Here is a 20204-nt window from a genome sequence, read left to right on the forward strand (position 1 = left end):
CCATGAGCACATTCACTTCTCAGCCCCAAGGCCATACAGCTCTAAACTGAAAAGAAGTTTATATCTGACTCCAGCTCCAAAAATAGCACCTTGGGCTCACCAGAGTGATTTGCTTTTTTCAAACAGAACTAGAAAAGCTGAAGTCAAAATGAGAAACACAGCAATTTTGGGTATATGTGTCTCTTTTTTGGGGGGAAGTGTGGCGTGTGTGTCTGAGTTAATTAATGGAATTTATCCAAAATATCATAATTAACTTGATTCTTTCCCTTGTGACTCCTTTTTAGTTTCTTTCTCTAATCCCATCTTTTTACTTTTTTTTAACAGTATTTCCTTATAGGAATCCTATCTGTTCTTATAGCATTTCATTAAGGAAACAAGCAGTAAAGGTTTGGCCCCAATATTATGTAACATACTGCATATTTCTCATTTGAGTGAAAGAACACCATAGGTGGGGATAGAGGACAAGTAAGCAAGATAAACTAAAATGTATTTTAGTAGTATGGAAAGAGTGCTGCTGACCTGCCATTGCTGTTAACCTTGCAATTCTTCCTACTCTGTTTCCTCTCCAGATTTCTGCCATCATAGTGCATCCCAATTATGACCCTATATTACTTGATTCTGATATAGCTGTCATAAAACTCTTGGACAAAGCCAGGATCAGCAGTCATGTTCAACCCATTTGCTTGTCATCTTCTCATGCCTTGACTTCATCCACAGAGGATTTAAAGATAATGGTTACTGGCTGGAAGGTATTGGCTGCCATTAAAGATCTCGGATACAAGAATGACACAATCCGCATGGGAGTTGTTCAGATGGTGGATTCACTGTTGTGTGAGCAACAGTATGAGGATAATGGGATACAAGTCAGCATCACTGACAACATGTTCTGTGCCAAACAAGACCACACAGCCTTTTCTAATATTTGCCCTGCTGAGACTGGTGGGATTGCTGCCATAACTTTGCCAGGAAAAGCATCTCCTGAGCTAAGGTGGCACCTGATGGGATTAGTGAGCTGGGGTTATGATAAAACTTGCAGCCTAGAACTCTACAGTGGCTACACCAAAGCTCTTCCCTTCAAAGACTGGATTGAGAAGAACATGAAATAAAAATCTGAGTCTGGAAATGGCATTTTATAATATAATATCTCTCTCAGTCTCTGCTACTTTAGGCTTCTCATCCCAGTGATGAGACACATCTGGGATAAGGTTAAGGCAGGCAGCCTGGTAATTTGTCCTAGGATCAGATATTTCATCGGGCTACTTTTACTTAACCCATGACAGAGGGTCTTAGTGCATGAGAAGTTTTGCCATATTTTGTCTGTCTCCCCTAGTGGGAGGACGATGCTCTGCTCCTGAGTCTGACATGCAGAAACAGGACAGTAAATTCTGTCTGAAATTAATCTGAGTGTGGAGCTCCCTGGAGAAACTGACGGTGAGCCTCTCCCAAAGATCTGTGTGACTGAGTGGATTAAGAGTCTGGAAAGAGTAGCCTGAATTCATAATGATGGATGAGCTTGTTGTGGTATGTGCTGTTTGTATTGCCGTAGTACAATGTAATCTTCTTCCCTCCCAAGTACTTTACACATTTAAATAAACCATGGTTTGTTTTTTTAACCTACATACTCATGTCTGACATTATTTAGATCCATTTTTGCTTTATCTGTGTCACACTCTCAGAATTCTCTACTGCCCTTGTCTCTTTGCATGTCACTCTAACTTGGGACTCTTCAGGAACACTAAAAGGTAGAATCAGCACAAAATTCAAGGAGTATTTATATATATAGATAACTAGATTTTTTTTTTCTTAATACACCCAATCCTGCTATTGCACATGAACCACTACAATGAAATGTACAGAGGAGTTCTCTTTCACCTTGTATTCTAAACAAATGAAAACATGAAATATATAGACCTTTTTTCCAAGTGGGTTATTTCATAGAATTTTGAAAACCTTAGGAAAACTTTTGGTTCCCATTAGCTCCCATACATTTGTGATGAAACTACTCCTCTGTAGCTCTTCAGGGTGAAGAATAATGTCCAAGTCTCACACATAGCAGGCACTTTTCTTGAACTGAGGCTGAACTGTTTGACATCAGAGGGTAAGATTCTTCCACTGGGCATGTTGTCCAGGGAGACACCTGGGTGTCCTCATGGTCCTTAGTCACTGCTCTTTCACTAAATCATTCTCTATTCTCTATTCAGTCATGGCTAAAGACTAGGGATTAACCCTATAAAAGTTGGGGAGAAGAGACAGTAATGACTGTCTTCCATCAATAATGATTTCTTGGTAAGTCATACATGACACCCTGGAGTTTTTAGGACCTTCAAATTATTACAGTGCCCAAAACAGCTTACAGCAGTAGTTGGATGTGAAGGCTGGGAATCTGATGAAAAGATTTAGTGCTCTTACCAAGAAGGACTCAGATTCTGAAGTTGTGTTCCACCTATTGCACGGCTATGGCAACTTGAAGTTAGCAAGTCTGTTTTCAGTTCTGATTCCCTGCTTCTGTAAAATCTCATTATAAGTTTCTTAGCATTCAGTAGTTTCTACCCACATTTGAATCTGAAAACTGCTACTAAAAGGACAATTAGTATTGGATATCATTCCATGCAATTTATTTTTTATTTTCTTGGCAGAAATACTTGCTGTGTATGCTTTTGCACTTTCCTTGTTTTCACTGGCAACAGGACCACATAATGTTGCTTAAATCAAAAAGTTTAAGGGCTACAATCAAAGTATATTGCTTTTCTTTATCTTGTTTGTCTGTCTTCTCCTGCCAGGAGATTATGCTTGGCCGACAAAGTGCATAGCAACAACAGCAACAAAAATCCTGAATTAAATGTGAAAAACATGATGTGTTTCATTCCTCTGCCGGGAGGAACACATGCCAATGAATGTGTGGTACTCCCTTGCTGACAGAATGGGTTAGAGTAAATTAGGTGTCAGTTTTGGAGAAGCACAAACTTGCAGAAAGTCAACATGTGTTTCTTCCTAACACCAATGACAAAGAATGAAATGGGAAAGTTCTTTCATGATTACATTAAACGAGAGTTTCTACACTCTAAATAATTATTGTATTATTTGATGGTAAATAGAAATTATAAGGACCCGTGAGCTGGTTGTCTTCTCAATTAGGACACCATGACTGCATTGCTTTCCACAGCATTATTCTCTCCACTGCTACAACTGAGAGAGACAAGGTTCTAAATTATTTTTTTCTCTCTTTAGGTTCTGTCCAGTCCAAACAGATCTGCAAAATTCTGGTTTAATTCCAGCCTTAGACCTCACTCTTCTCCTTTTACTAACGATCGACCATATTTTAGTATTTACTGATCCTTTAACTGCTCCTCAGTGTTGAATCCCATCCCCATTTGGCTTCAAATCAGCTGAAAGTTTCTGGGCTTGGACAGCAACAATATAGCTGTTCACTAGCTGTATATCACACAGAAGTACATTCTTGAAGAGAAACTTGTAGGAGTTCATGGAATTAAAATCTCAGGAGGTTGCTATAGCTGTGCATGCACAACACTATTCAAACTCTTCACAGCCATGATGCTCTTCAAAGAAAGCAGAAGTGAGAAAATAGCCGGACCCCTCTCAACCCCAGGATTCAGATTTTAGCACAGCCCTTTACAGGAGGAGCATGAGGTTGCAGCATTTGCTTCTATTTCTGGACTTCAATCATGTTTGAATCCTAGATTCAAATCTGGCTATCTCTAAATGCCCACATAATGTTTTATTTCTCTGGTTGTATGACATAGGTATTCACATGTACGAGTGAGCAGTCATATCAACATACCCAAGCACCTGTACAACGTCGAGTATTCCCAGGAATTACAAACCAGGTTGTCCATCCTTTCTGTCAGGCTTACCCACACTAGTTTCCTGTTTACAGACTGAGCAGAACTATGCATGAGTTAGCATCTAATGCCAATAATGAGGAAAAAATGTTTGAAAAAAAAAAGCAACGTGTGACCTAGAATTGCTAATATCTTTGATAGCTTGACTCTATTTTTAAGATATAGAACTATTTCAAACATGTCTTTCTAAACAGGTGAAGATCTGTGACATCTGTTGGAGAAAGGGTGTGAAATAGCACAACATGGATAGCAGCTCATTTTCCCTCCAAGGAAAAAGAGCTGTGCATTCTGGAAAGGCCATAAGGATATTGCTATGGAAGGAGGAGAGCAAAACACTCTCTGCATTCTTATTCCCTCCAACGAGTGTATGTTTTTCCTTTGTATGTTTCAGGGCTGCATTAAATTACTTCCAAAAGCCAGGGTGCTTAGCTGAAAAATAGCACTGAAAGAAAATGGACACATTGAAGTACAAGCTCATTTCAGGCACCCTCAGTTACTCTCATAGAATTGCCCTTGTAAAAGATTTCAGTTGAAAGCCTACGTCCATGGTAAGATTACAAGAAAAAAAATGTGTATTTGATTAGGACTGGGGATTGCATGATAGGCTGCATCCTGTCATTTTTAAAGGGCAAGTAACTGGAATTGGCTTGGTTGCAGGAAAAGTATCCTGGGGGAGTGGGAGTGGTGCAGAGGGTCAGTCAGGCTTTGCTCAGCTGTGCAATCCCTGCAGCCTCCCGCTCCTTATCGTGTCAGGGGGCTTCCGCATGGCTGCTGGCTTTCTGTGCCAACTCCTCGGTGCAGAGGGAACGAGCTGTGGCAGAAATGTTTGTTCCCTGTGAAACGGGACATCAGGTTGGTCTGACATGGATGGAAAGACAGCACTGAGGTTGGCAGGCAGAGCCCCAGCTGAGAGAAACGGGAGCGAAGGTGTGTGGCAGTGTCTGGCCATGACACGAGCGTTCTGTGCCCCAGCGCCTGAGTGCGGGTACAGAACTGGACAGAAATTTCCTGCCCTACGCTGCAAAAATGTCCTGGGCGACCCTCGGGCCCGGGTCCGCCAGGATGCGGCCACGCTCGGCGCCCCCGCGGTGGCGGGGCGGGGCGGCGGCGGGCGGTGCAGGTAGGGGCGCGTGGCGGGCCCGGATGAGGCGTGGGAAGAGGCTGCGGGACGGCGACCGCTCCCTGGGGCCGCGGCAGTGCGGGGCCGGGCCAAGCCTGCGGGGCCGCCGGCGGCAGGTGGGGCCCGGGCGCCGCGCCGCGCGCACCTCCCGGCAGGGGGCAGCACTGCCCCGCCGCAGCCTGCGCGTCCCTGAGGCGGGGGCCCCGCTCCCGCGGACCCTCGGTCCCGCTGGCGAGCCCCGGCCGTCCCGGTGGGACGGCACGGCGCGGACAGGGGCCGGGCCTCCCGCGAGGCTGCTGCCGCCTCGGCGCGACAGGGCAGGTGCCGCGGCTGCGGGGGCGCAGCCCCTTGGCCGGGCTGTCGGACCCCGCTGCCGGCCGAGCGCCGGCCCGCTCGCCGGGACACGTGCGGGTGTGCGGCGGCAGCCGGACACCCCGAGCACGGCCGTGTGTGTGTGTGTGCGTGTGTGTCTGCGGGATCGCCCCTTCCGGCGGCTCCCGGCCGGCTCCCCGGAGTCCCGAGCCTGCCCCGGGAGGCGGTGGCGTCTGCGGTGAATGGGGCAGGTCGCGGTCGGCGGCGCCCGGCCCTCCCCCTCCGAGGGGCTCGTCGCCCCCCCGCTGCTGCCAAGGAGCTGTTGGGGGGGATTTATAGGAGTAACAACGGCTCGTGATGTCAGCCCGTGCCTAAAATAGAGAGGGATTGACTGCAAATCCACGTCTCGAGGGCTAAACCTTCCAATCCAGCCTCAGCCAGCGCCGCGCCGATGTGAAGTCGCCCCCCAGCTCTCGCACACAGCCGCGCAGACACGCACACGCTCCCCGCGGCGAGGGGAGGGCGCCGGGGATCGCAGCCCAGGTGCCAGCGCCTCCTCGCCCCGCCGGCCACTGCTGGGCGGCCGCGGCGCAGCAGCGCCGGTCCCTGAGGCACCGAGAGACTGCTCTGGGACGGCGGGGTGGGGGAGAGCCGAGGAGCGGAGCTGCCGGATCCTCGCCCTGCGGAGCCCCCAGGATTACAAGGCATTGCGTCCTCCTTCCCAGACGTGAACGAGGGTTATACCAAAGAACCAACCTCCTTCGCGCCCTGCTGTCCAAATTAATCCCTTGGACCCTTGAGAAGACAGGGTTTTTTTCGGAACCATGGCATCGACAGAAGGGTGAGGGGGACCATCTCTTGGGTGGGAGGAACGGGAGGATGGGGGAGATGCCCGGCATTGTTCTTTTGGTAACAGTTTCCTGTCATCTGCTTCATTGTTAATCCTTGCCCCTCGCCATTCCCTAACAGAATAATTAGGGAGCGAGAGGAAACGAGAAGCAGACGATCCACATATAGAAGAGAGCGAGGGAAAAAATTTCAAGTATGAGCCACTGAAAAGGTCTTGGGTTTCCTTTCCATCACTTCTTTATTTAACCCCTGGAGGGCAGATCAAGCTTAAACCACCTGCCTGAAACAAGAGTACAAGTGAATGGTTCACTCAAAAGGGAGGAGAAGGCTTCTTCCTAAATATAATGGTAGTGTTAATAATAATAATTATTATTATTATAATTTCAAAAATAATCGAAAACCTGTCCCCCTGGCCATCCCTTCAAAAGGCAACAAACAAATCCAAGTTCTTGAGGAGTTGTGCAATTTTACAGTTCTGTGCCAAATGCGTTAAAGTTCTAGCAAGAAAAATGCTGCGAAGGGCAAAGGGTTCTACAAAAGGCTTTAGAGAAAAGCAAACACAGTTCAGCTCTGCTAGTGTCCCCTGGAAGGAAACTGTCGTCCCTACCCATGCCAGGATTGCAGGAGTCGCCCACTTCATTGCTCTCTGATGAGGCAGGGGGCTTGTTCAGTTTACAGACTTGCTGGCTGTAGGAAAGAAAAGATTTCATTGATCTCTGCTTGCCCTCTTATAACACTATTAGACTGTATTTAGTGTGAGCCTCCCCTTTATCCCTGGATGTTGTCATGTTGTATCAGCATGATCTGCTCAAGATAGGACTCTCTAAGGACAGAGTGCAAAAGGAAGCTCTGTTTATATTGCCTTTGTGTCTCTCAGGCTAAAAGACTTGCTGAGCTGATTTAAATAACCCAACACATGACTGGGAGCGTGTGCACACAAGTGTCCCATTACCTGGTCAGAAGAAGAAACTGTCTGGCTGTGCGGCGGCCCCCAAGCACTTGGCTTGAGGAGAATAGGAGGTTAAAAATATTGGTTTGGGTTGCTTTGGAAAAAGAACAATCCCCCAGTCTAAGAGAGGACAAATATGTGAGTCTCTTTGGCTTTTCACAGGACTGTGAGAGAAGTCATTAATTTATCATTTGTTATTGCCTTACCTTTGCAGGGAATTTCTGCACTGAATTAGTACATTTTTGTTTTGGTGGCAGTGCAGCAGTTTAATCTGCCCTATGTAGCATTTCCTCTATTTGACTAGATCCTGTCAACAAATGATCAGAGCCATGAGGAAGAAGCTCAGAGATGGAAGGACCAGCCTAGGGTTGCAGCTCTTTCCCTTCTGTATCCTTGGACTACCCCAACTATCACACTCCTCTGGATGTTGCAGTTATCTGCTATTTGTATTCCCACATGAGGTGGCTGTAGAGGTCTGTGCTTGTTTTGGGCCAGCAGTGGAAGGTGGGATCAATTGTACAGGAGTTTAATAAGAGGTGGCTGTGTGAGATAGATCTGTGAACTTTGGATGAAAGGAGGTTTTAAATGTATGTAGAAAGAGAGGTGCTTTTAAAAGAATTGACTGAATAGGCAGGCTATAAAAAATCAGAGTGCCAAAACCAGAAAGGCTTCAGTAGATGCATGCTTTTGTTTTTCTTATGGAAAAGAGCTAAAATGTCAGGGTGAGAAAAGAAATGAAAAGTTTAGGTCTTGTTTTCAAACCTTGTAGGAAATTTACCTAGACTATGGCAAACTGAAATTGTTGTTTGGTATAATTCAGTTAGCAGTCTGTGACAGCTGAAGGAGGTGTGGAAAAAGAAGTTGAGTGGGAAACATTTCAATTGTCAATCCATGTTTACCAGTAAGAACCTCTTCCAGAACTGAATTCTCATCTTTCTCTTCCCTCAAGTGAAAAGATGAGGGTAGAGATTAGCTTTCACTCTGGCGTAAAGGTCAGCAAACTGAGGCATCAAAAGGATCATCAGGGAAGGTGAATATTGACTGGACCTTGTTCAAGAAATGCTTTCCACCAGCACTGGCACAATGTGAGAATGGTGGCAGAAACACTGCTCTGCTTGCAGCAATGGGCACCATTGCAGGTGCACACAGGTACATGGAAAAGGACCTACTGGAGGTGGGAACAAAGGGATACACTCCATATTTGTGTCTAGTTGCTCTTGGGATGTCCAGCTAGATATGTTAGTTGAGATCAGAAATATATAAAGGTTTTATTTTGTGGTGTTAAAACCGCTCCAACTACAGTAATTTTTGTAGTGACCTATTACTCTTCTAACAGGGAAACTTAAGTAAAAGCTTCAAAGTGAGGATGTCAGGTGTGTGACAGGATGTTTAATGAACAACAAAAGGCCCTGATACATATGCAGAGGAAGGTGAATTTGTGCTCCACTGTTAAGAGTTAGTTATCACTTGCAGACAGGATTTGGTAGGAAAGATTTCCTTGCCTGTGCTTTTCGAGTCATTCTTTCCTTTTTTTTTCAATATCTTATTTGGTTAAGCTTATCCATGTATGGAAATTTGCTGCACAAATCTTTCTGTTCCAAGAGGATGGTCAGCAATGGGAAACTTCAATTGGAAGAAAACAAGAAAGGAAATGTTCAACAATATGGCAAAAACCAGACCCATGTGCCCTCTGGGTCTACCTTACTGTAGTTCCAGCTAGTGGGGTTTTGGTTTACGCTGTCTGTATATTGAAGGTTTAATCTTTCTTTCACAAAATCTCCTGATACAGATCTCATTACTACAATGGATTTTTGGTATTTAGCTGGTGCTGAAAATGAAAAATATCCTGTTCAAGGAGGAAGGGCTAGCACCAAGTATGGATACAGTTCAAGGTTTCTTGTTTTTATGTTCTGTTTAAACATCCTCTGCTGGCCATGACTGCAGACAGGATGCTACTGGGAGACCTGGCCTCCTGATCTGTGCTGGCATCGCCTTTCATGAGCGCTTAACGTGGTTCAAAGATCCCAGGTGATAAGTCCATACCCACAGACTGTGGTGTCTGGTATAGGGCTCAGTACATGGTGGGTTGATCTGTGGAGATTTACCGAAGCAGAGGATTTCAGCATTTCCTTTGTTTTTACAGGGTCTTGATAGGACCTAAAGGTTACATGAGATTGACTCTGATCGGTTGATGCCCATGCTTGCCTTCAGACCTCTGAGCAAAGGCTGTGCTTCACATGGTTTTTTTATGGCTCTTATCTCTCTCTAGTCTTATGGAGGGAAAGAGTAAAGTACCTTGCTATTGTTTTGCTGGTTTTTTATTTGTCAAAAAAAGAAAAAAAACCTTTCAGAGTGCTGATTTAGGTAGTCTAAAAATCTAGATATGTGTTTGTATTTTGTATGCCTCCAAAGCGTGGGAGTTGCAGGTGTGAAGCTTCGATTAGGGTCTGCTCCTTCAGGAATATAGCCACTAGGAGACACTATCACTGCATCTATAGAAGCAGCTTAAACAGAGGCAGAGCAGGTGTGTGAGCCGAGAGCTAAGCCCTCTGTGTGCAGGTCAGCCTCAGGGCAGCCCCGTGCCTTTGGCTGGGCATCCCTCTCCCAGTCCATGGGCATGGTTAGGGAGTCAGTGTGGGCCAGTGGCCATTCCTAGTGGCCACTTTGAGTGTGATCACTGTATTTTGCAGATGTTGATAATACTGATGTGGGCTCTTCCACTTCCATTGGTCTCAGTTCCGGAGAGTGGTCCCAGGCAAGGTTTATGAGAAGCACAGAGATGTCACCTGTTTAGATTTGTGCTGCACAGTTAACAGGCATGTCTGTGTGTGTGTGTATGCACCCTGCTAACAAAATAAATCAGTGAAGTGGAAGAGTATTCTATCTATTCTATGTTTGAATAGATAGAAGTCTGGGTAATTGCTTAGTGTTGTGGTTTGATTAGTGAAATAATGCTTCTCAGTTCTACGTACACACTATAAATGGTGTTTGTGTAATATGAAATGGCACAAATGCAGTGTTCCTGTTCCGTTCACACTAGCAGATAAACTGCATGGAAGTTGCAGAGATCCCCACCTTGATATTTGACTCTGTCAGTATCTTACTTAGAAGGAAACAAACAAACAAAAAATCTCATCTGAGGTCCATTCCTCCTCTCCAAACTTTGTTGTTTCTACATTAGTCTATAGATATTCCTATCTTCATTGCAAGTTGCACTGTCTCTGAAACTGCAGTTTCACTGTCAGAAGTACTGTTTATCTGTGCTACCAGATCACCGAAAAATAAAAGTTTGGTGCAGACCAGAGGGCATGTGATTTGGTTTCTCCAAAATTAGCCACAGCTGTGGAACCCACATAGGTGTTATACTAGCTGTAGACATATGGTTATTAGTCAACATAAGTTAACACAGGAGGCACAAATAATAAATACCTTACTGGCATAAAGCTCTGTGAATACAAGTTAACCTGCCAAAATTTTTTGAACAAATTTGAACATTAAGAATTCATTTACTATACAGGATTATTTTTTTAGTCATGCAGCTGTGATGGTTTTGGATCTTGGAGCAGGAGTCATAAGCCATTTGCTGCATTGTCAAGACAAAACCTGAAAGGGAGATTGCCAGCATGTATTATGCACCTAGCCTGGAGACCACATGACACACCTAGATGAGTCAGGAAAACTAACTTGGCATTTCATGTAGGGTTCAGGCACCCACATAGGAGAGTGAGTTTTCAGGATCTGCCACAATATGTACAACAAGCACACCCACACATTTCTTGTCATCTGAGCTCTTATTCTGTAATTTACCCACAAAATTCCTTTGCATGGACACTTGAGGAATTCTTCTGGCACTAATGTTTAGATATTTTAGAGGATGAAATCTTCCAAGTGCTCTCACTGTTATTTTTACACAGGATTTCAGTAGCACCAGCAGAGGATGGAGATGTTTTACCCTGTGCTCGCCCTTAGACATTTTGTGGGACAGATAGAGTGAATGTAGCTTGGTAATTAGTCATATCAGCCGTGGCTCTGACCTCATTTCACTGTTGTCAATTGCAAATCTCTCATCAATTTCAGTAAAAGACAGTTAGGCTTTGCAGAAGATAACTCGTGATCCTTAAATGACACAATAGTTCTCATGGCCCCAACCTTCAGTCTGGCCTTGAGATACCCTTTCAAAAAGAAGTTGTCACCTAGACAGCGACTCCATTTTTATACATATTCAGCTCATTTTATAGACACACAGGGATTAATATATTTCCTGTAAAATCTACAGGTGCTTATTTATTTTGAACTTTTTGGAAATAGCAGGTTATATTATTTGATTAGATATATAAAGTCTGAAGGGAAATAGTGGTTCCTTAAAAAAATGACTGAAGTTTTCAAAAGCCTTATCTTACCAAAGGTTTCTGTGAGATAAATGTGTATGTACTGCCTTCTCTGTGGACATATGTGTAGATGTTTGTATATAATGCACTAAGTCAGCATACAAAGCAGTACTGTACTGCTGTACTGGCAAAATACTGCATTTAATTTTCTCTTCTTCATTTTCTTATTTCCCCTTGATCTACAGGCTGCCCCAATGAAGACTGCTAAAAACTGTAAATTTGTGAGCAGTGTTTAAAGGGTCACAGTTTTTCAATTTAAAAAGAGTAACATTAAAACTCTGTCCTCTTTCAGAGGCAGTGTGGTTGGAACATGAGTTCTTTCTTGGTGTAGGTGACATTGGGAATGCTGGGACTCTGTGTGGACATGGATCCCACACTAACAAGAGCCTGCAGTGTTGGGCTGTCTCTGTAAAGAGTTGTCTCCACACCAAAGCAGGCTGTGCATGTGAGGGGTGTGAGGTGAAGGTGCAGTGCTAACAAGTGGCCCTACATCTTCAGTACCTTCTTGTGTAATACCTTTCCATTTTCTGTGGGATTTAATTCCCTTCTCCAGCAGAATGTGTTACAATGCCTGCTACTTAGAGCAATTAATTGTATGATTTCTTGAAAACACTGGCAGGATCTGTCAAATCCATCATCTCTGTAATCGTCCATCCACTAATGAAACTGCTCTTTTGCCATCTCAGTACGTTTCATACATACTGTGGAGTTTTAGCCTCCAGCTTGTTACTTTAAAATGTTACTACCAGAGGCATACAAGCAATAAAAATAAGTGTGCTTTTATATACTTAATCCTACTTCTGTATTAATTCTAAGGCTCTCAGTGTGCTTGAAGTTTTAAGACAACTACCTACAATACATTTCAGTCCTTAGGAAAGAAAACAGACTTAAGTTCAAAGCTCATCATATTTTCTAACTTTTATCTTCAACATCTTTGATTGTACATAAGCAATTCCAAATTTGGGATCCTTACAAGGAAGAAATAAAAAATGACCAAGGCATAAAAGAATTAAGGAATACTCCTGTTAATTACAGGCATCTTTAGGAGAGCAGTGCGGAATTCAAGAAAATGCAGTATTTCAGGTTCACTGCTATGTCTGAGAAATCAAATTCATTGAAGCATTTTAAAGAAAAGAAGATAGAATGAGATTTTAAAAACTAAAATAATTTCATTTTTACTTTTCAAAATTAAATTCTTAGTTTCATCTTTGGTTAAGAACACTAAAATGCTGGGGCCTCTAATATAAAGGAAAAGATTTCACTGTGTATTAAGGAAATGTTTTGAGTAGACTAAGACAATATTTGTCTTTTTTGTGTTTTTCAAGGTGACAACAATCTCCTCTTAGAGAGTTGTAGAGAGCGATAAAGATCCCCCTCAGCCTCCTTTTCTGCAGGCTGCATCAAAAGGCATATCTGATTCTGTCTTCAGCTGGTTCAGTGGTGTTGCTTCCAAAATTTCCAGGAAGTTTAGAGCCTTTTTTTTTTTCTGTCAATCTCACACCCTGCAAGTATATTTTGCAGTGTTGATTTTCACAACTGCAGTTTTGTAGCCTTGGTTTTTAGTACTGGTAACGATATTGAGGCATAGAGGCTGCCTGACTGAATGTTCAGTGAACAGGATGGTACTGCCACTCCCAAAGTCAAAGTCCTTGAGCCCCATCCATGAATTGAGCTTTTTCTTATTCTCTGACAGCTCACTATCAACTGCATCCCTAATAAGAGGATACTGGACAGCACCTCTGAAGTAGGTATATTGGGGCAAGCTTAAATTTAGTTCTTCACCTCTTTGGCGTACTGAGAATAATCAGAGATGTATCCAAGTGTAAAATCTGTGTGAGTGAGAAAATGGTCAGTTTGGTACTAGAACACTTACAAAGTTTAAAAGTAAAATCTGCATTCAAACTGATACTTGTCAAAAGTGTAAATGCATTAATTTATCCCAAAGAAAAGAGGTAAATGGGTCTAAGGTTACATCACCTGCTAGTTCACATCTCTGTGTGATTCTAGTCTCACTTAGCCCTACTGCCAAATTTGTGCTTCACATGTGGGAATGACTGCACTTCTGATTGACGGGTGGTCTCCTCAAGCCATACCATGTGGTTTCCACATGGTGGACTTCATCTCCCTTGAGGCAGGAGCCCCTGCTGCTTGCCTTTCCCACTCTTTGTTGTACTTTCTGTACTGTCATTTACCCAGCAACCGAATGAAGTTTGGATCTTGGGGATTTGCTCTCTCGCAGGGACAATGACGGAGATCACTGTTAAACAAGTCACATGCACTGCTAAGCCTCTGACACTGCACATCATTCACAAAGGCTGTCTGGAAGGTGCAGGGAACAAACCTGCTCGTTCTTACTCCTTTGGACAAGTGTGTGTGATGCAGAACCCTCTTACAGGGGTTGACAAACACTTCTGGTACATGTTTCCGATCTGGGGGAGCAACGTGACCAGGGGCCAGTTTAGATCCTGAAGGTGGTGTAACTGTATTAGTCTGGTATTGTATCCAAGCTAATGACAGCCTCTTAGTCCAGCTAATTATCTTGAGTGCAGGAGAGCACTAGTATGGATCTGCCAGGCTAGCACACAGACAGACACAGGTACCCTTTGTATCCCAGGTTAAGCCCATATGGAGTCTCAAAGCCTGTTTCTCAAGGCAAGGGAAAAAAAGATCAGCATTATTTATAAGTACAAAAATTAGGGCCAGCATTTGTGGGTTTTACAGACCACCAACTGCCTGGGACCACGGCTTCCATAATTGAAAAAGTGACAGCACATACGTAATGTGTAGCTGGGGATATGAGAGTGGACTCAGAGGTCCCTTCCAACTTTAACTGTTCTGAGATGCTGTGCATGATGAATACACAGTATACGGCCATCTCCCTGTGGTATCTTCATATCCTAGTTCTTGGCTATGGCTGTGATGCCATGTACTGCTGGCACACCATCCTGTAATATACTCATCCATGTATTGATTGTTCATGACATTGGATTCAGGCTATGTATACATGAATAATAATCCAACCCAACAGAGACAGCCGGACCTGCTAAGTCCACACTGTACTGCTTACTGTGTGAAGAGCCTTAGGTGTGCTTCTAGAGTACATTCCTGGTGTAGCTAAATCCAAACATAATTCAGCTCCTTAACATGAACCAGAGCACAGCAGGTGGGCATCTTCAGGAAGTTCACTTCAGAAGCTCACTTTGGACTAAATTGCTAATATAAGTTTACCCTCAGTTGGTCACTGATACACCTCAGGTAAGTGTTCCCTGGTGGGCAGGTGTTCCTGGCAGGCTCTCATCATCTTCTGGCTGCTGATGTGCATGCTGGCAGCACGGCTCCTTCTGCAGCCAGACTGCTGAAGGGCAAAGCATGGCTGGAGGTAAACCATGGTCTCCAGTCACACAGAATATGGAGGCTTCTGTTGCAAATTTATGCCAAGTGTGCAAAGGGTTCTGGGCTGCGTACAATGGCAGAGGCCACATCTCAAGTATATGTGGTTTAGTACGCTTCCTTTGAGGCAGAAAGCTCTCTCATTAATTAAGCATCTGGTCCTGATCTTTGTTAAGACCTACTTTTGCTGTGGTAACTGAGCAAAGATTTGTCCTGAAAAGAGCACGTGTATATAAACACATGTCATCCACATACATGCATGCATATGGGAATTAATTAACACCTGGTTGCTATTTATATCACAGAATTTAGGTGAGGTAGTGGAAAACAGATCAGAATCGCTCACCCAACATTTTAGGAGGACTTAGAACAGGCAGTGTCCCATGCTGGAAACTATTAGGAAATACTATTTCTATTGACATAAAAAGTGCCAGAGGAACCTTCACAGCTATGTAGGGAAAAAACATACAAAACCTGTCTCACTGTAATATCAAAGCACTTTAGTAGGAAGCCTTCTGCTGCTTCTGGGATTAGCTGTTTCTTTTCTTCTTGCTTTTCTTCCTGTCCCATTTGCAGGTGTCTGTCCCCTGGTAGTCTGCTGAAGGGGATTCCCAGTAACCCTTTCCAAGGGGAACCTGGGGAGGATCTTCTGAAAGATCTGGTAATGGGCTCAACACTTAGGGCAGAAGGGCCTCTCAGCAGTCACTGTTTCTTCAAGTGAGTTGCTGGAGTGCCTTGAGGAGGACATTCCTGCCACCTTTTCTGGTAACGGGTTTGTGTCACACGGTGGCACCCTTGCAAACCGAATAAAGCTTGAACGCCTACTTGCAGCCTCTCTCAGAGAGGTCTAGGGGGTCTTCATTCTCACTCAGTAACTGAGGCTTCAGTGTCTTTTGAATGTTGATCCCCTAATTGTGTCTGGCTTGAAATCAGTGAGTAGGTGGAAAGACTTACTGGGCAGCAGGAAATGATAAAACCCACAGGGACAGTGTGGTTGTGTAAGCTTCCGTTTTTTGGGCAGCCTGGCAGTAGACACAAGATCATAGTGCAAAGGGGAAAATCCCAATGCATTGGTTGGTATTTATAGTAATTAATTTTGCCAGAACACTTCTTTTTTTCCTTAATAACAATTAATAATTATGGTGTTACTATGAGTTCCAGTTAAGGATTTAGTGAAACATAAACCAAGAACATATGCAGCTAAATTCACACTGAGGAGTCGCATTCTGGCCACCTGGATTCTGAACAGCTTCCTGGCTTAGATAGAGGTATTGTGTTACCAAGTGCTCTTAAAGACTTACACCATTTTGCCTTTCCACAAAGGAGGTACATTGTTGAGTTTGGGTGTTTCAGTTTTGCAGTTGTGTATGTTTTGGAATCCTCTGCATCTTAGGAGATCAATCCACTTGAGCCTTTTGTCATTGTGCTGACAGTGTCCGAAAACCTGGGCTGGGGTCAGAGCCCAGCTGTGGGGTAAATGTTATGTACATTTACAGTGGAAAGACAGGTAATTATCTGCTCTGGACAATTACATTGTTTTACAGAGCTCCAGCAAGCTGCTGCAGCAAAGGTGTGGCAGTGTTTATCGCTAGACCCTTTTTGTGTGATGCATTTTTGGAGCTAAAAAAAGACAGCCTCACTTGTTATGGCCCTTTGATGTAGCGGCTGTGGTGATGGCAAGGAGTAAGGTGGAGTCCAAAACCAACTCAATTTGTAGGCATTATTTATTCACTAACCTAGAGATAAATGTTTCTAATTCAAAGTATCAGTGGTTAGTTAATCTGTATGTATTGCCCAAGTCAGGAGAAGATAATGCATTTTTATATCTTGCGAGAGTAGTAAAGATGTAGTCTTAGAAAAGCTCGCATGCCTGTGTCTTTATTTCTGTCCAATTTAAACTTGCTCCCAAAATACCCTGTGAAGCCAGCATATGTATCCCCTAACAATAAAACCGCAAAAATCAATAATACTTAATTTGTGAAGTTCTCCCATGTGTCTGGATCACTCAGTCTGGGTTTGCCCTTTGTTTTGATAAGTATAAATGATTTTCTGCTGTATGTCATGCTATTTGACCTGCATATAAAACTTGTTCATTGCTTAGACTTCCTTGACAAATTGATGGAACGACAGTGTAGGATTGATACAATGAACTTGAAAAAGTGTTAAGTGACAGTTTAATTCCACTGGGTGGTAACAGTTCATAATATTTCTAGTCAGGCTCTGCACTGAAGGTACAAAATCGCTGTGATGCCTGAATCAGTGTAAGAGTTGACATATCCCTCTTCCTCATGCAAATACAGGAGGATTTAAGCAGTGAGCACATGTCTGAGATTGCTAGACTGCTTCTGACAGCCACAGCCTGCTGAGTGCTGGAGATGATGAGAAGAAAAAGCTAGAGCTCTCAAAGCCACTGGGTTTACTTCTGCAAAGGGAGCACTAAACACCGTCACTTGGAAGCTGGTCAATGCTGATGAAAGGACCCTGGCAGAATGGGGCATGAATTGGGCAGGCACATCAAACATCAAACTGAAGCTGCAGAAACAGCACTTGATGCCTGGAGGTCAGATGTGGCTGCAAGGCTGAGAACTGAAAAGAGTGGCACAAATTAATTACCATCTTTTACCTGTGTGTTAATGCCTCATAATTGTCCTGGGTTACTCAACTGACCATACACTGTTCTGTAAGTGTTTTCATAATTTTGGACACCATGAGGACATCACAATAACTGCCATGTACTGTTTCTTCATTATTTCCAAAGAGGAGAAAAAGGAAAGACGAGGATTTTAACTTCTAGCCAGTTACCTTCTATTTATACACTCTGCCATCAAGAAAAATGATAGTTTGGTCAGCCTCCCTCCTCATCCATGATATAGCAAGAGTGGCTACATAGAGGTGTAATTTCTCCAGTCTGTTTATTAGTTATGCTGTGATACTAGTGTGCCTAAGATGTGCCTCTTTGTGGCTAAAATGACATGTACAGGAAGAACAATATCTCCTAATTTATCTTCCTATGTTAACAAAGTAATCAGAGACAGCTTAGGAGAAGTAATGTGCTCTTGTCTTTATAGATGGAGAGTTAAGGTGTAAAGTTTGCTCCCTGTCACACCAGAATCTGCAGCTGTGGATAGGAAAATTGTTCTGTTGCCATGGCCAGTCAGGCAATGCAAAACTCTGTTTCCCATATTTTTCATCACAGGTGGTGTTGGTTATGCTTTTGCTCTGCTTGACTAGAGTAGATGGAGACCAGATGAAGGGCTAAACTTACTTCTTTGTGTGGACCTGCAATGGTTCCCCTTCTCTTATGAAAATACCATGTTGTCTTCACATTTGTTGAATTGTTTGGGAAAGCTTAGATTCTCCTTTTGCTTTCTCTCAGTTTGGTTTTTTTTTTTCCCAGGGTGAAGCTTAAATTATCTGTAAACCTGACAATCATGATTCACTTTTAGAGGCAGATTGCCTTTCTCAGAACTGCTGTTTATAAGCACTGTTGTGAACTGATGTATTAATTAACAGTGGCTGATTTGCAAATCTAGGCTTTTAGACATCAAGAGCACATACCTGAAAGATAGACTGGGCATTTACCAGTGATGGGAAATAAACTAGTGCCAATATACATCAAAAGCTGAAATGGACAGATCTCTGTTGGCAGGTGATCAGGTTATTGCATTTTGCTAATCTTCCATCACTGTTCGTTTTGTGGACTATTACAAAAGAGTGCTCAGGAACAGGAAAGAAACCTATTTGAAACTGGTTGTTCCTTTAACAGTTTCCTGGAATAAGGTGTCATGTTTCAACATACAGTTTCTTCCTAATAACTTACACTTGTGACATAACTTTAGCTTCTGTCTAGCAGGACAGAGTGGCAGGAGACAGAAAAGTTATTATATCAGTTGACTAAGCAAGATGACACCCTAGAAAAATATTTTTTGCATGACAAATAGTAAAAGAAAAGAATAATGCATTTTCTTGAAATTTGCCATAAACAATCATCTTTCTTGATTAAAGAAGATGCATACTAGTCACATACTAAAAGAAACACATTCAAGCATGCAGTCATAGTTACATCCCAAGTGGTAATCTGCCACTAAATTGTCAGGTGTCTCTAGAACATAACTGACAGACATGGCATAGTTGTAAATTGTCCCATTTGATGTGCTGCAAAATTTACATTGAAGTGAAGAGGGCCTAGCTGTCATTTGGTTTGTGTGTCTGGGTATTACTGACCTCAAAACACCTTTCTTAGGGTTTTATTGTCAAATTCTCTTCATCATGGTCCAAGTTCAGTGTAAAATAAGTATTTGGGCGCTGTGGAAGTGATCTTCACAGTCCCATCCCAGTATAAATTAGAATATTCTAGCAGGTGTTTTAATTTTCAAAACATTTGAGATTGTTTATAATGGCTAACGAGTGTACTAGATATCCTTATCTTGTATTTCCTCCTCAGGATTTCCTTTGTTCAGAGTTTGGAGAAGGTGGTAGAGGAGTGGCTGAGCTATATCTTTATCTTTCTCTCTTCTCAAATTAGTATCCTTCTGTTCAAGAATTACACTTGTAATTCCTCTTGAAATACTTATATTGTGTATGTGGAAAAGACTCCAGATTTTAGCCTTAAATCCAGTACTGTCATAAAATCACTCATTCACATATGAAGTGGAAGTTTTGTACACCTTGTTTAGTGCCTGTATGGACAGAGCTTCTTCTGAAGACCCTCTCTGCACTGCACTCCTTGGTGGTTTTTGGCAGACTCATAAACAGACTGTCTCATGTGAGTGTGTGTTCTTAGTGACTGTGAGTGCAAATACCCACACTCACATGCAGTGTCCCACCAAGTTTGCCCAGACATTTTAGCACCCCTTAGACATGAAAAGTTTTCAGTCTCAATTTTTTGAACTGATCAAGTAGTAACCCCTGACAAAAACTACAGTAGGATTTAACAGTGCTGGCTACCTGCTCTCTTCTGTTTACACTATATGCCTCTATGTCATATTTTTTTCAGACTATTGGCAATAGTTGGTCATCTGAACTAGAATCAGACTTGATAGTTGCTAGAACTAATTCATTATACAAGTGTCAGATGTTAATTGGAAAGGAAGTGAGGGAAAAAATGCATTCTAGGATTTTCATGGTGCTAACCAAATACTTCTTTTAATAGATGCAAGGTAAGTATTCTGCCTCTTGGTTACTTTTTAGATCTTTACTCTTCACAACAGCAAATAAAAGTTAATTACAAAGGAATATTAAGAAGGTGGTGCACATTTAATTGTAGCTCTCTTGGCCAGCTTTGCCAAGTTTTATTTGGATTTGCCAGTACAGATTGCTCTGGCTATTTGCCCTTG

At 43.0% G+C, this 20204-nt stretch overlaps 2 protein-coding genes across 4 annotated transcripts in view; both read left to right on the forward strand.

Annotated features, from left to right (window-relative positions):
* The window catches only part of PAMR1 (peptidase domain containing associated with muscle regeneration 1), a 55902-nt gene extending 54285 nt beyond the window's left edge, over nt 1–1617 (forward strand). For both annotated transcript variants that reach the window (XM_053981456.1, XM_053981457.1), the window contains one exon: nt 570–1617. In XM_053981456.1, the coding sequence (XP_053837431.1) occupies nt 570–1106 (537 nt within the window). In that variant the 3' untranslated portion in view covers nt 1107–1617. The remainder of the gene's footprint in view (nt 1–569) is intronic.
* A 4118-nt stretch (nt 1618–5735) lies between these two features.
* SLC1A2 (solute carrier family 1 member 2) overlaps nt 5736–20204 on the forward strand; it is a 78897-nt gene continuing 64428 nt past the window's right edge. For both annotated transcript variants that reach the window (XM_053981079.1, XM_053981080.1), the window contains exon 1: nt 5736–6133. In XM_053981079.1, the coding sequence (XP_053837054.1) occupies nt 6117–6133 (17 nt within the window). In that variant the 5' untranslated portion in view covers nt 5736–6116. The remainder of the gene's footprint in view (nt 6134–20204) is intronic.

This window comes from Vidua macroura, chromosome 6, assembly GCF_024509145.1.
Source record: "Vidua macroura isolate BioBank_ID:100142 chromosome 6, ASM2450914v1, whole genome shotgun sequence".
NCBI classification, from domain to species: Eukaryota; Metazoa; Chordata; class Aves; order Passeriformes; family Viduidae; genus Vidua; species Vidua macroura.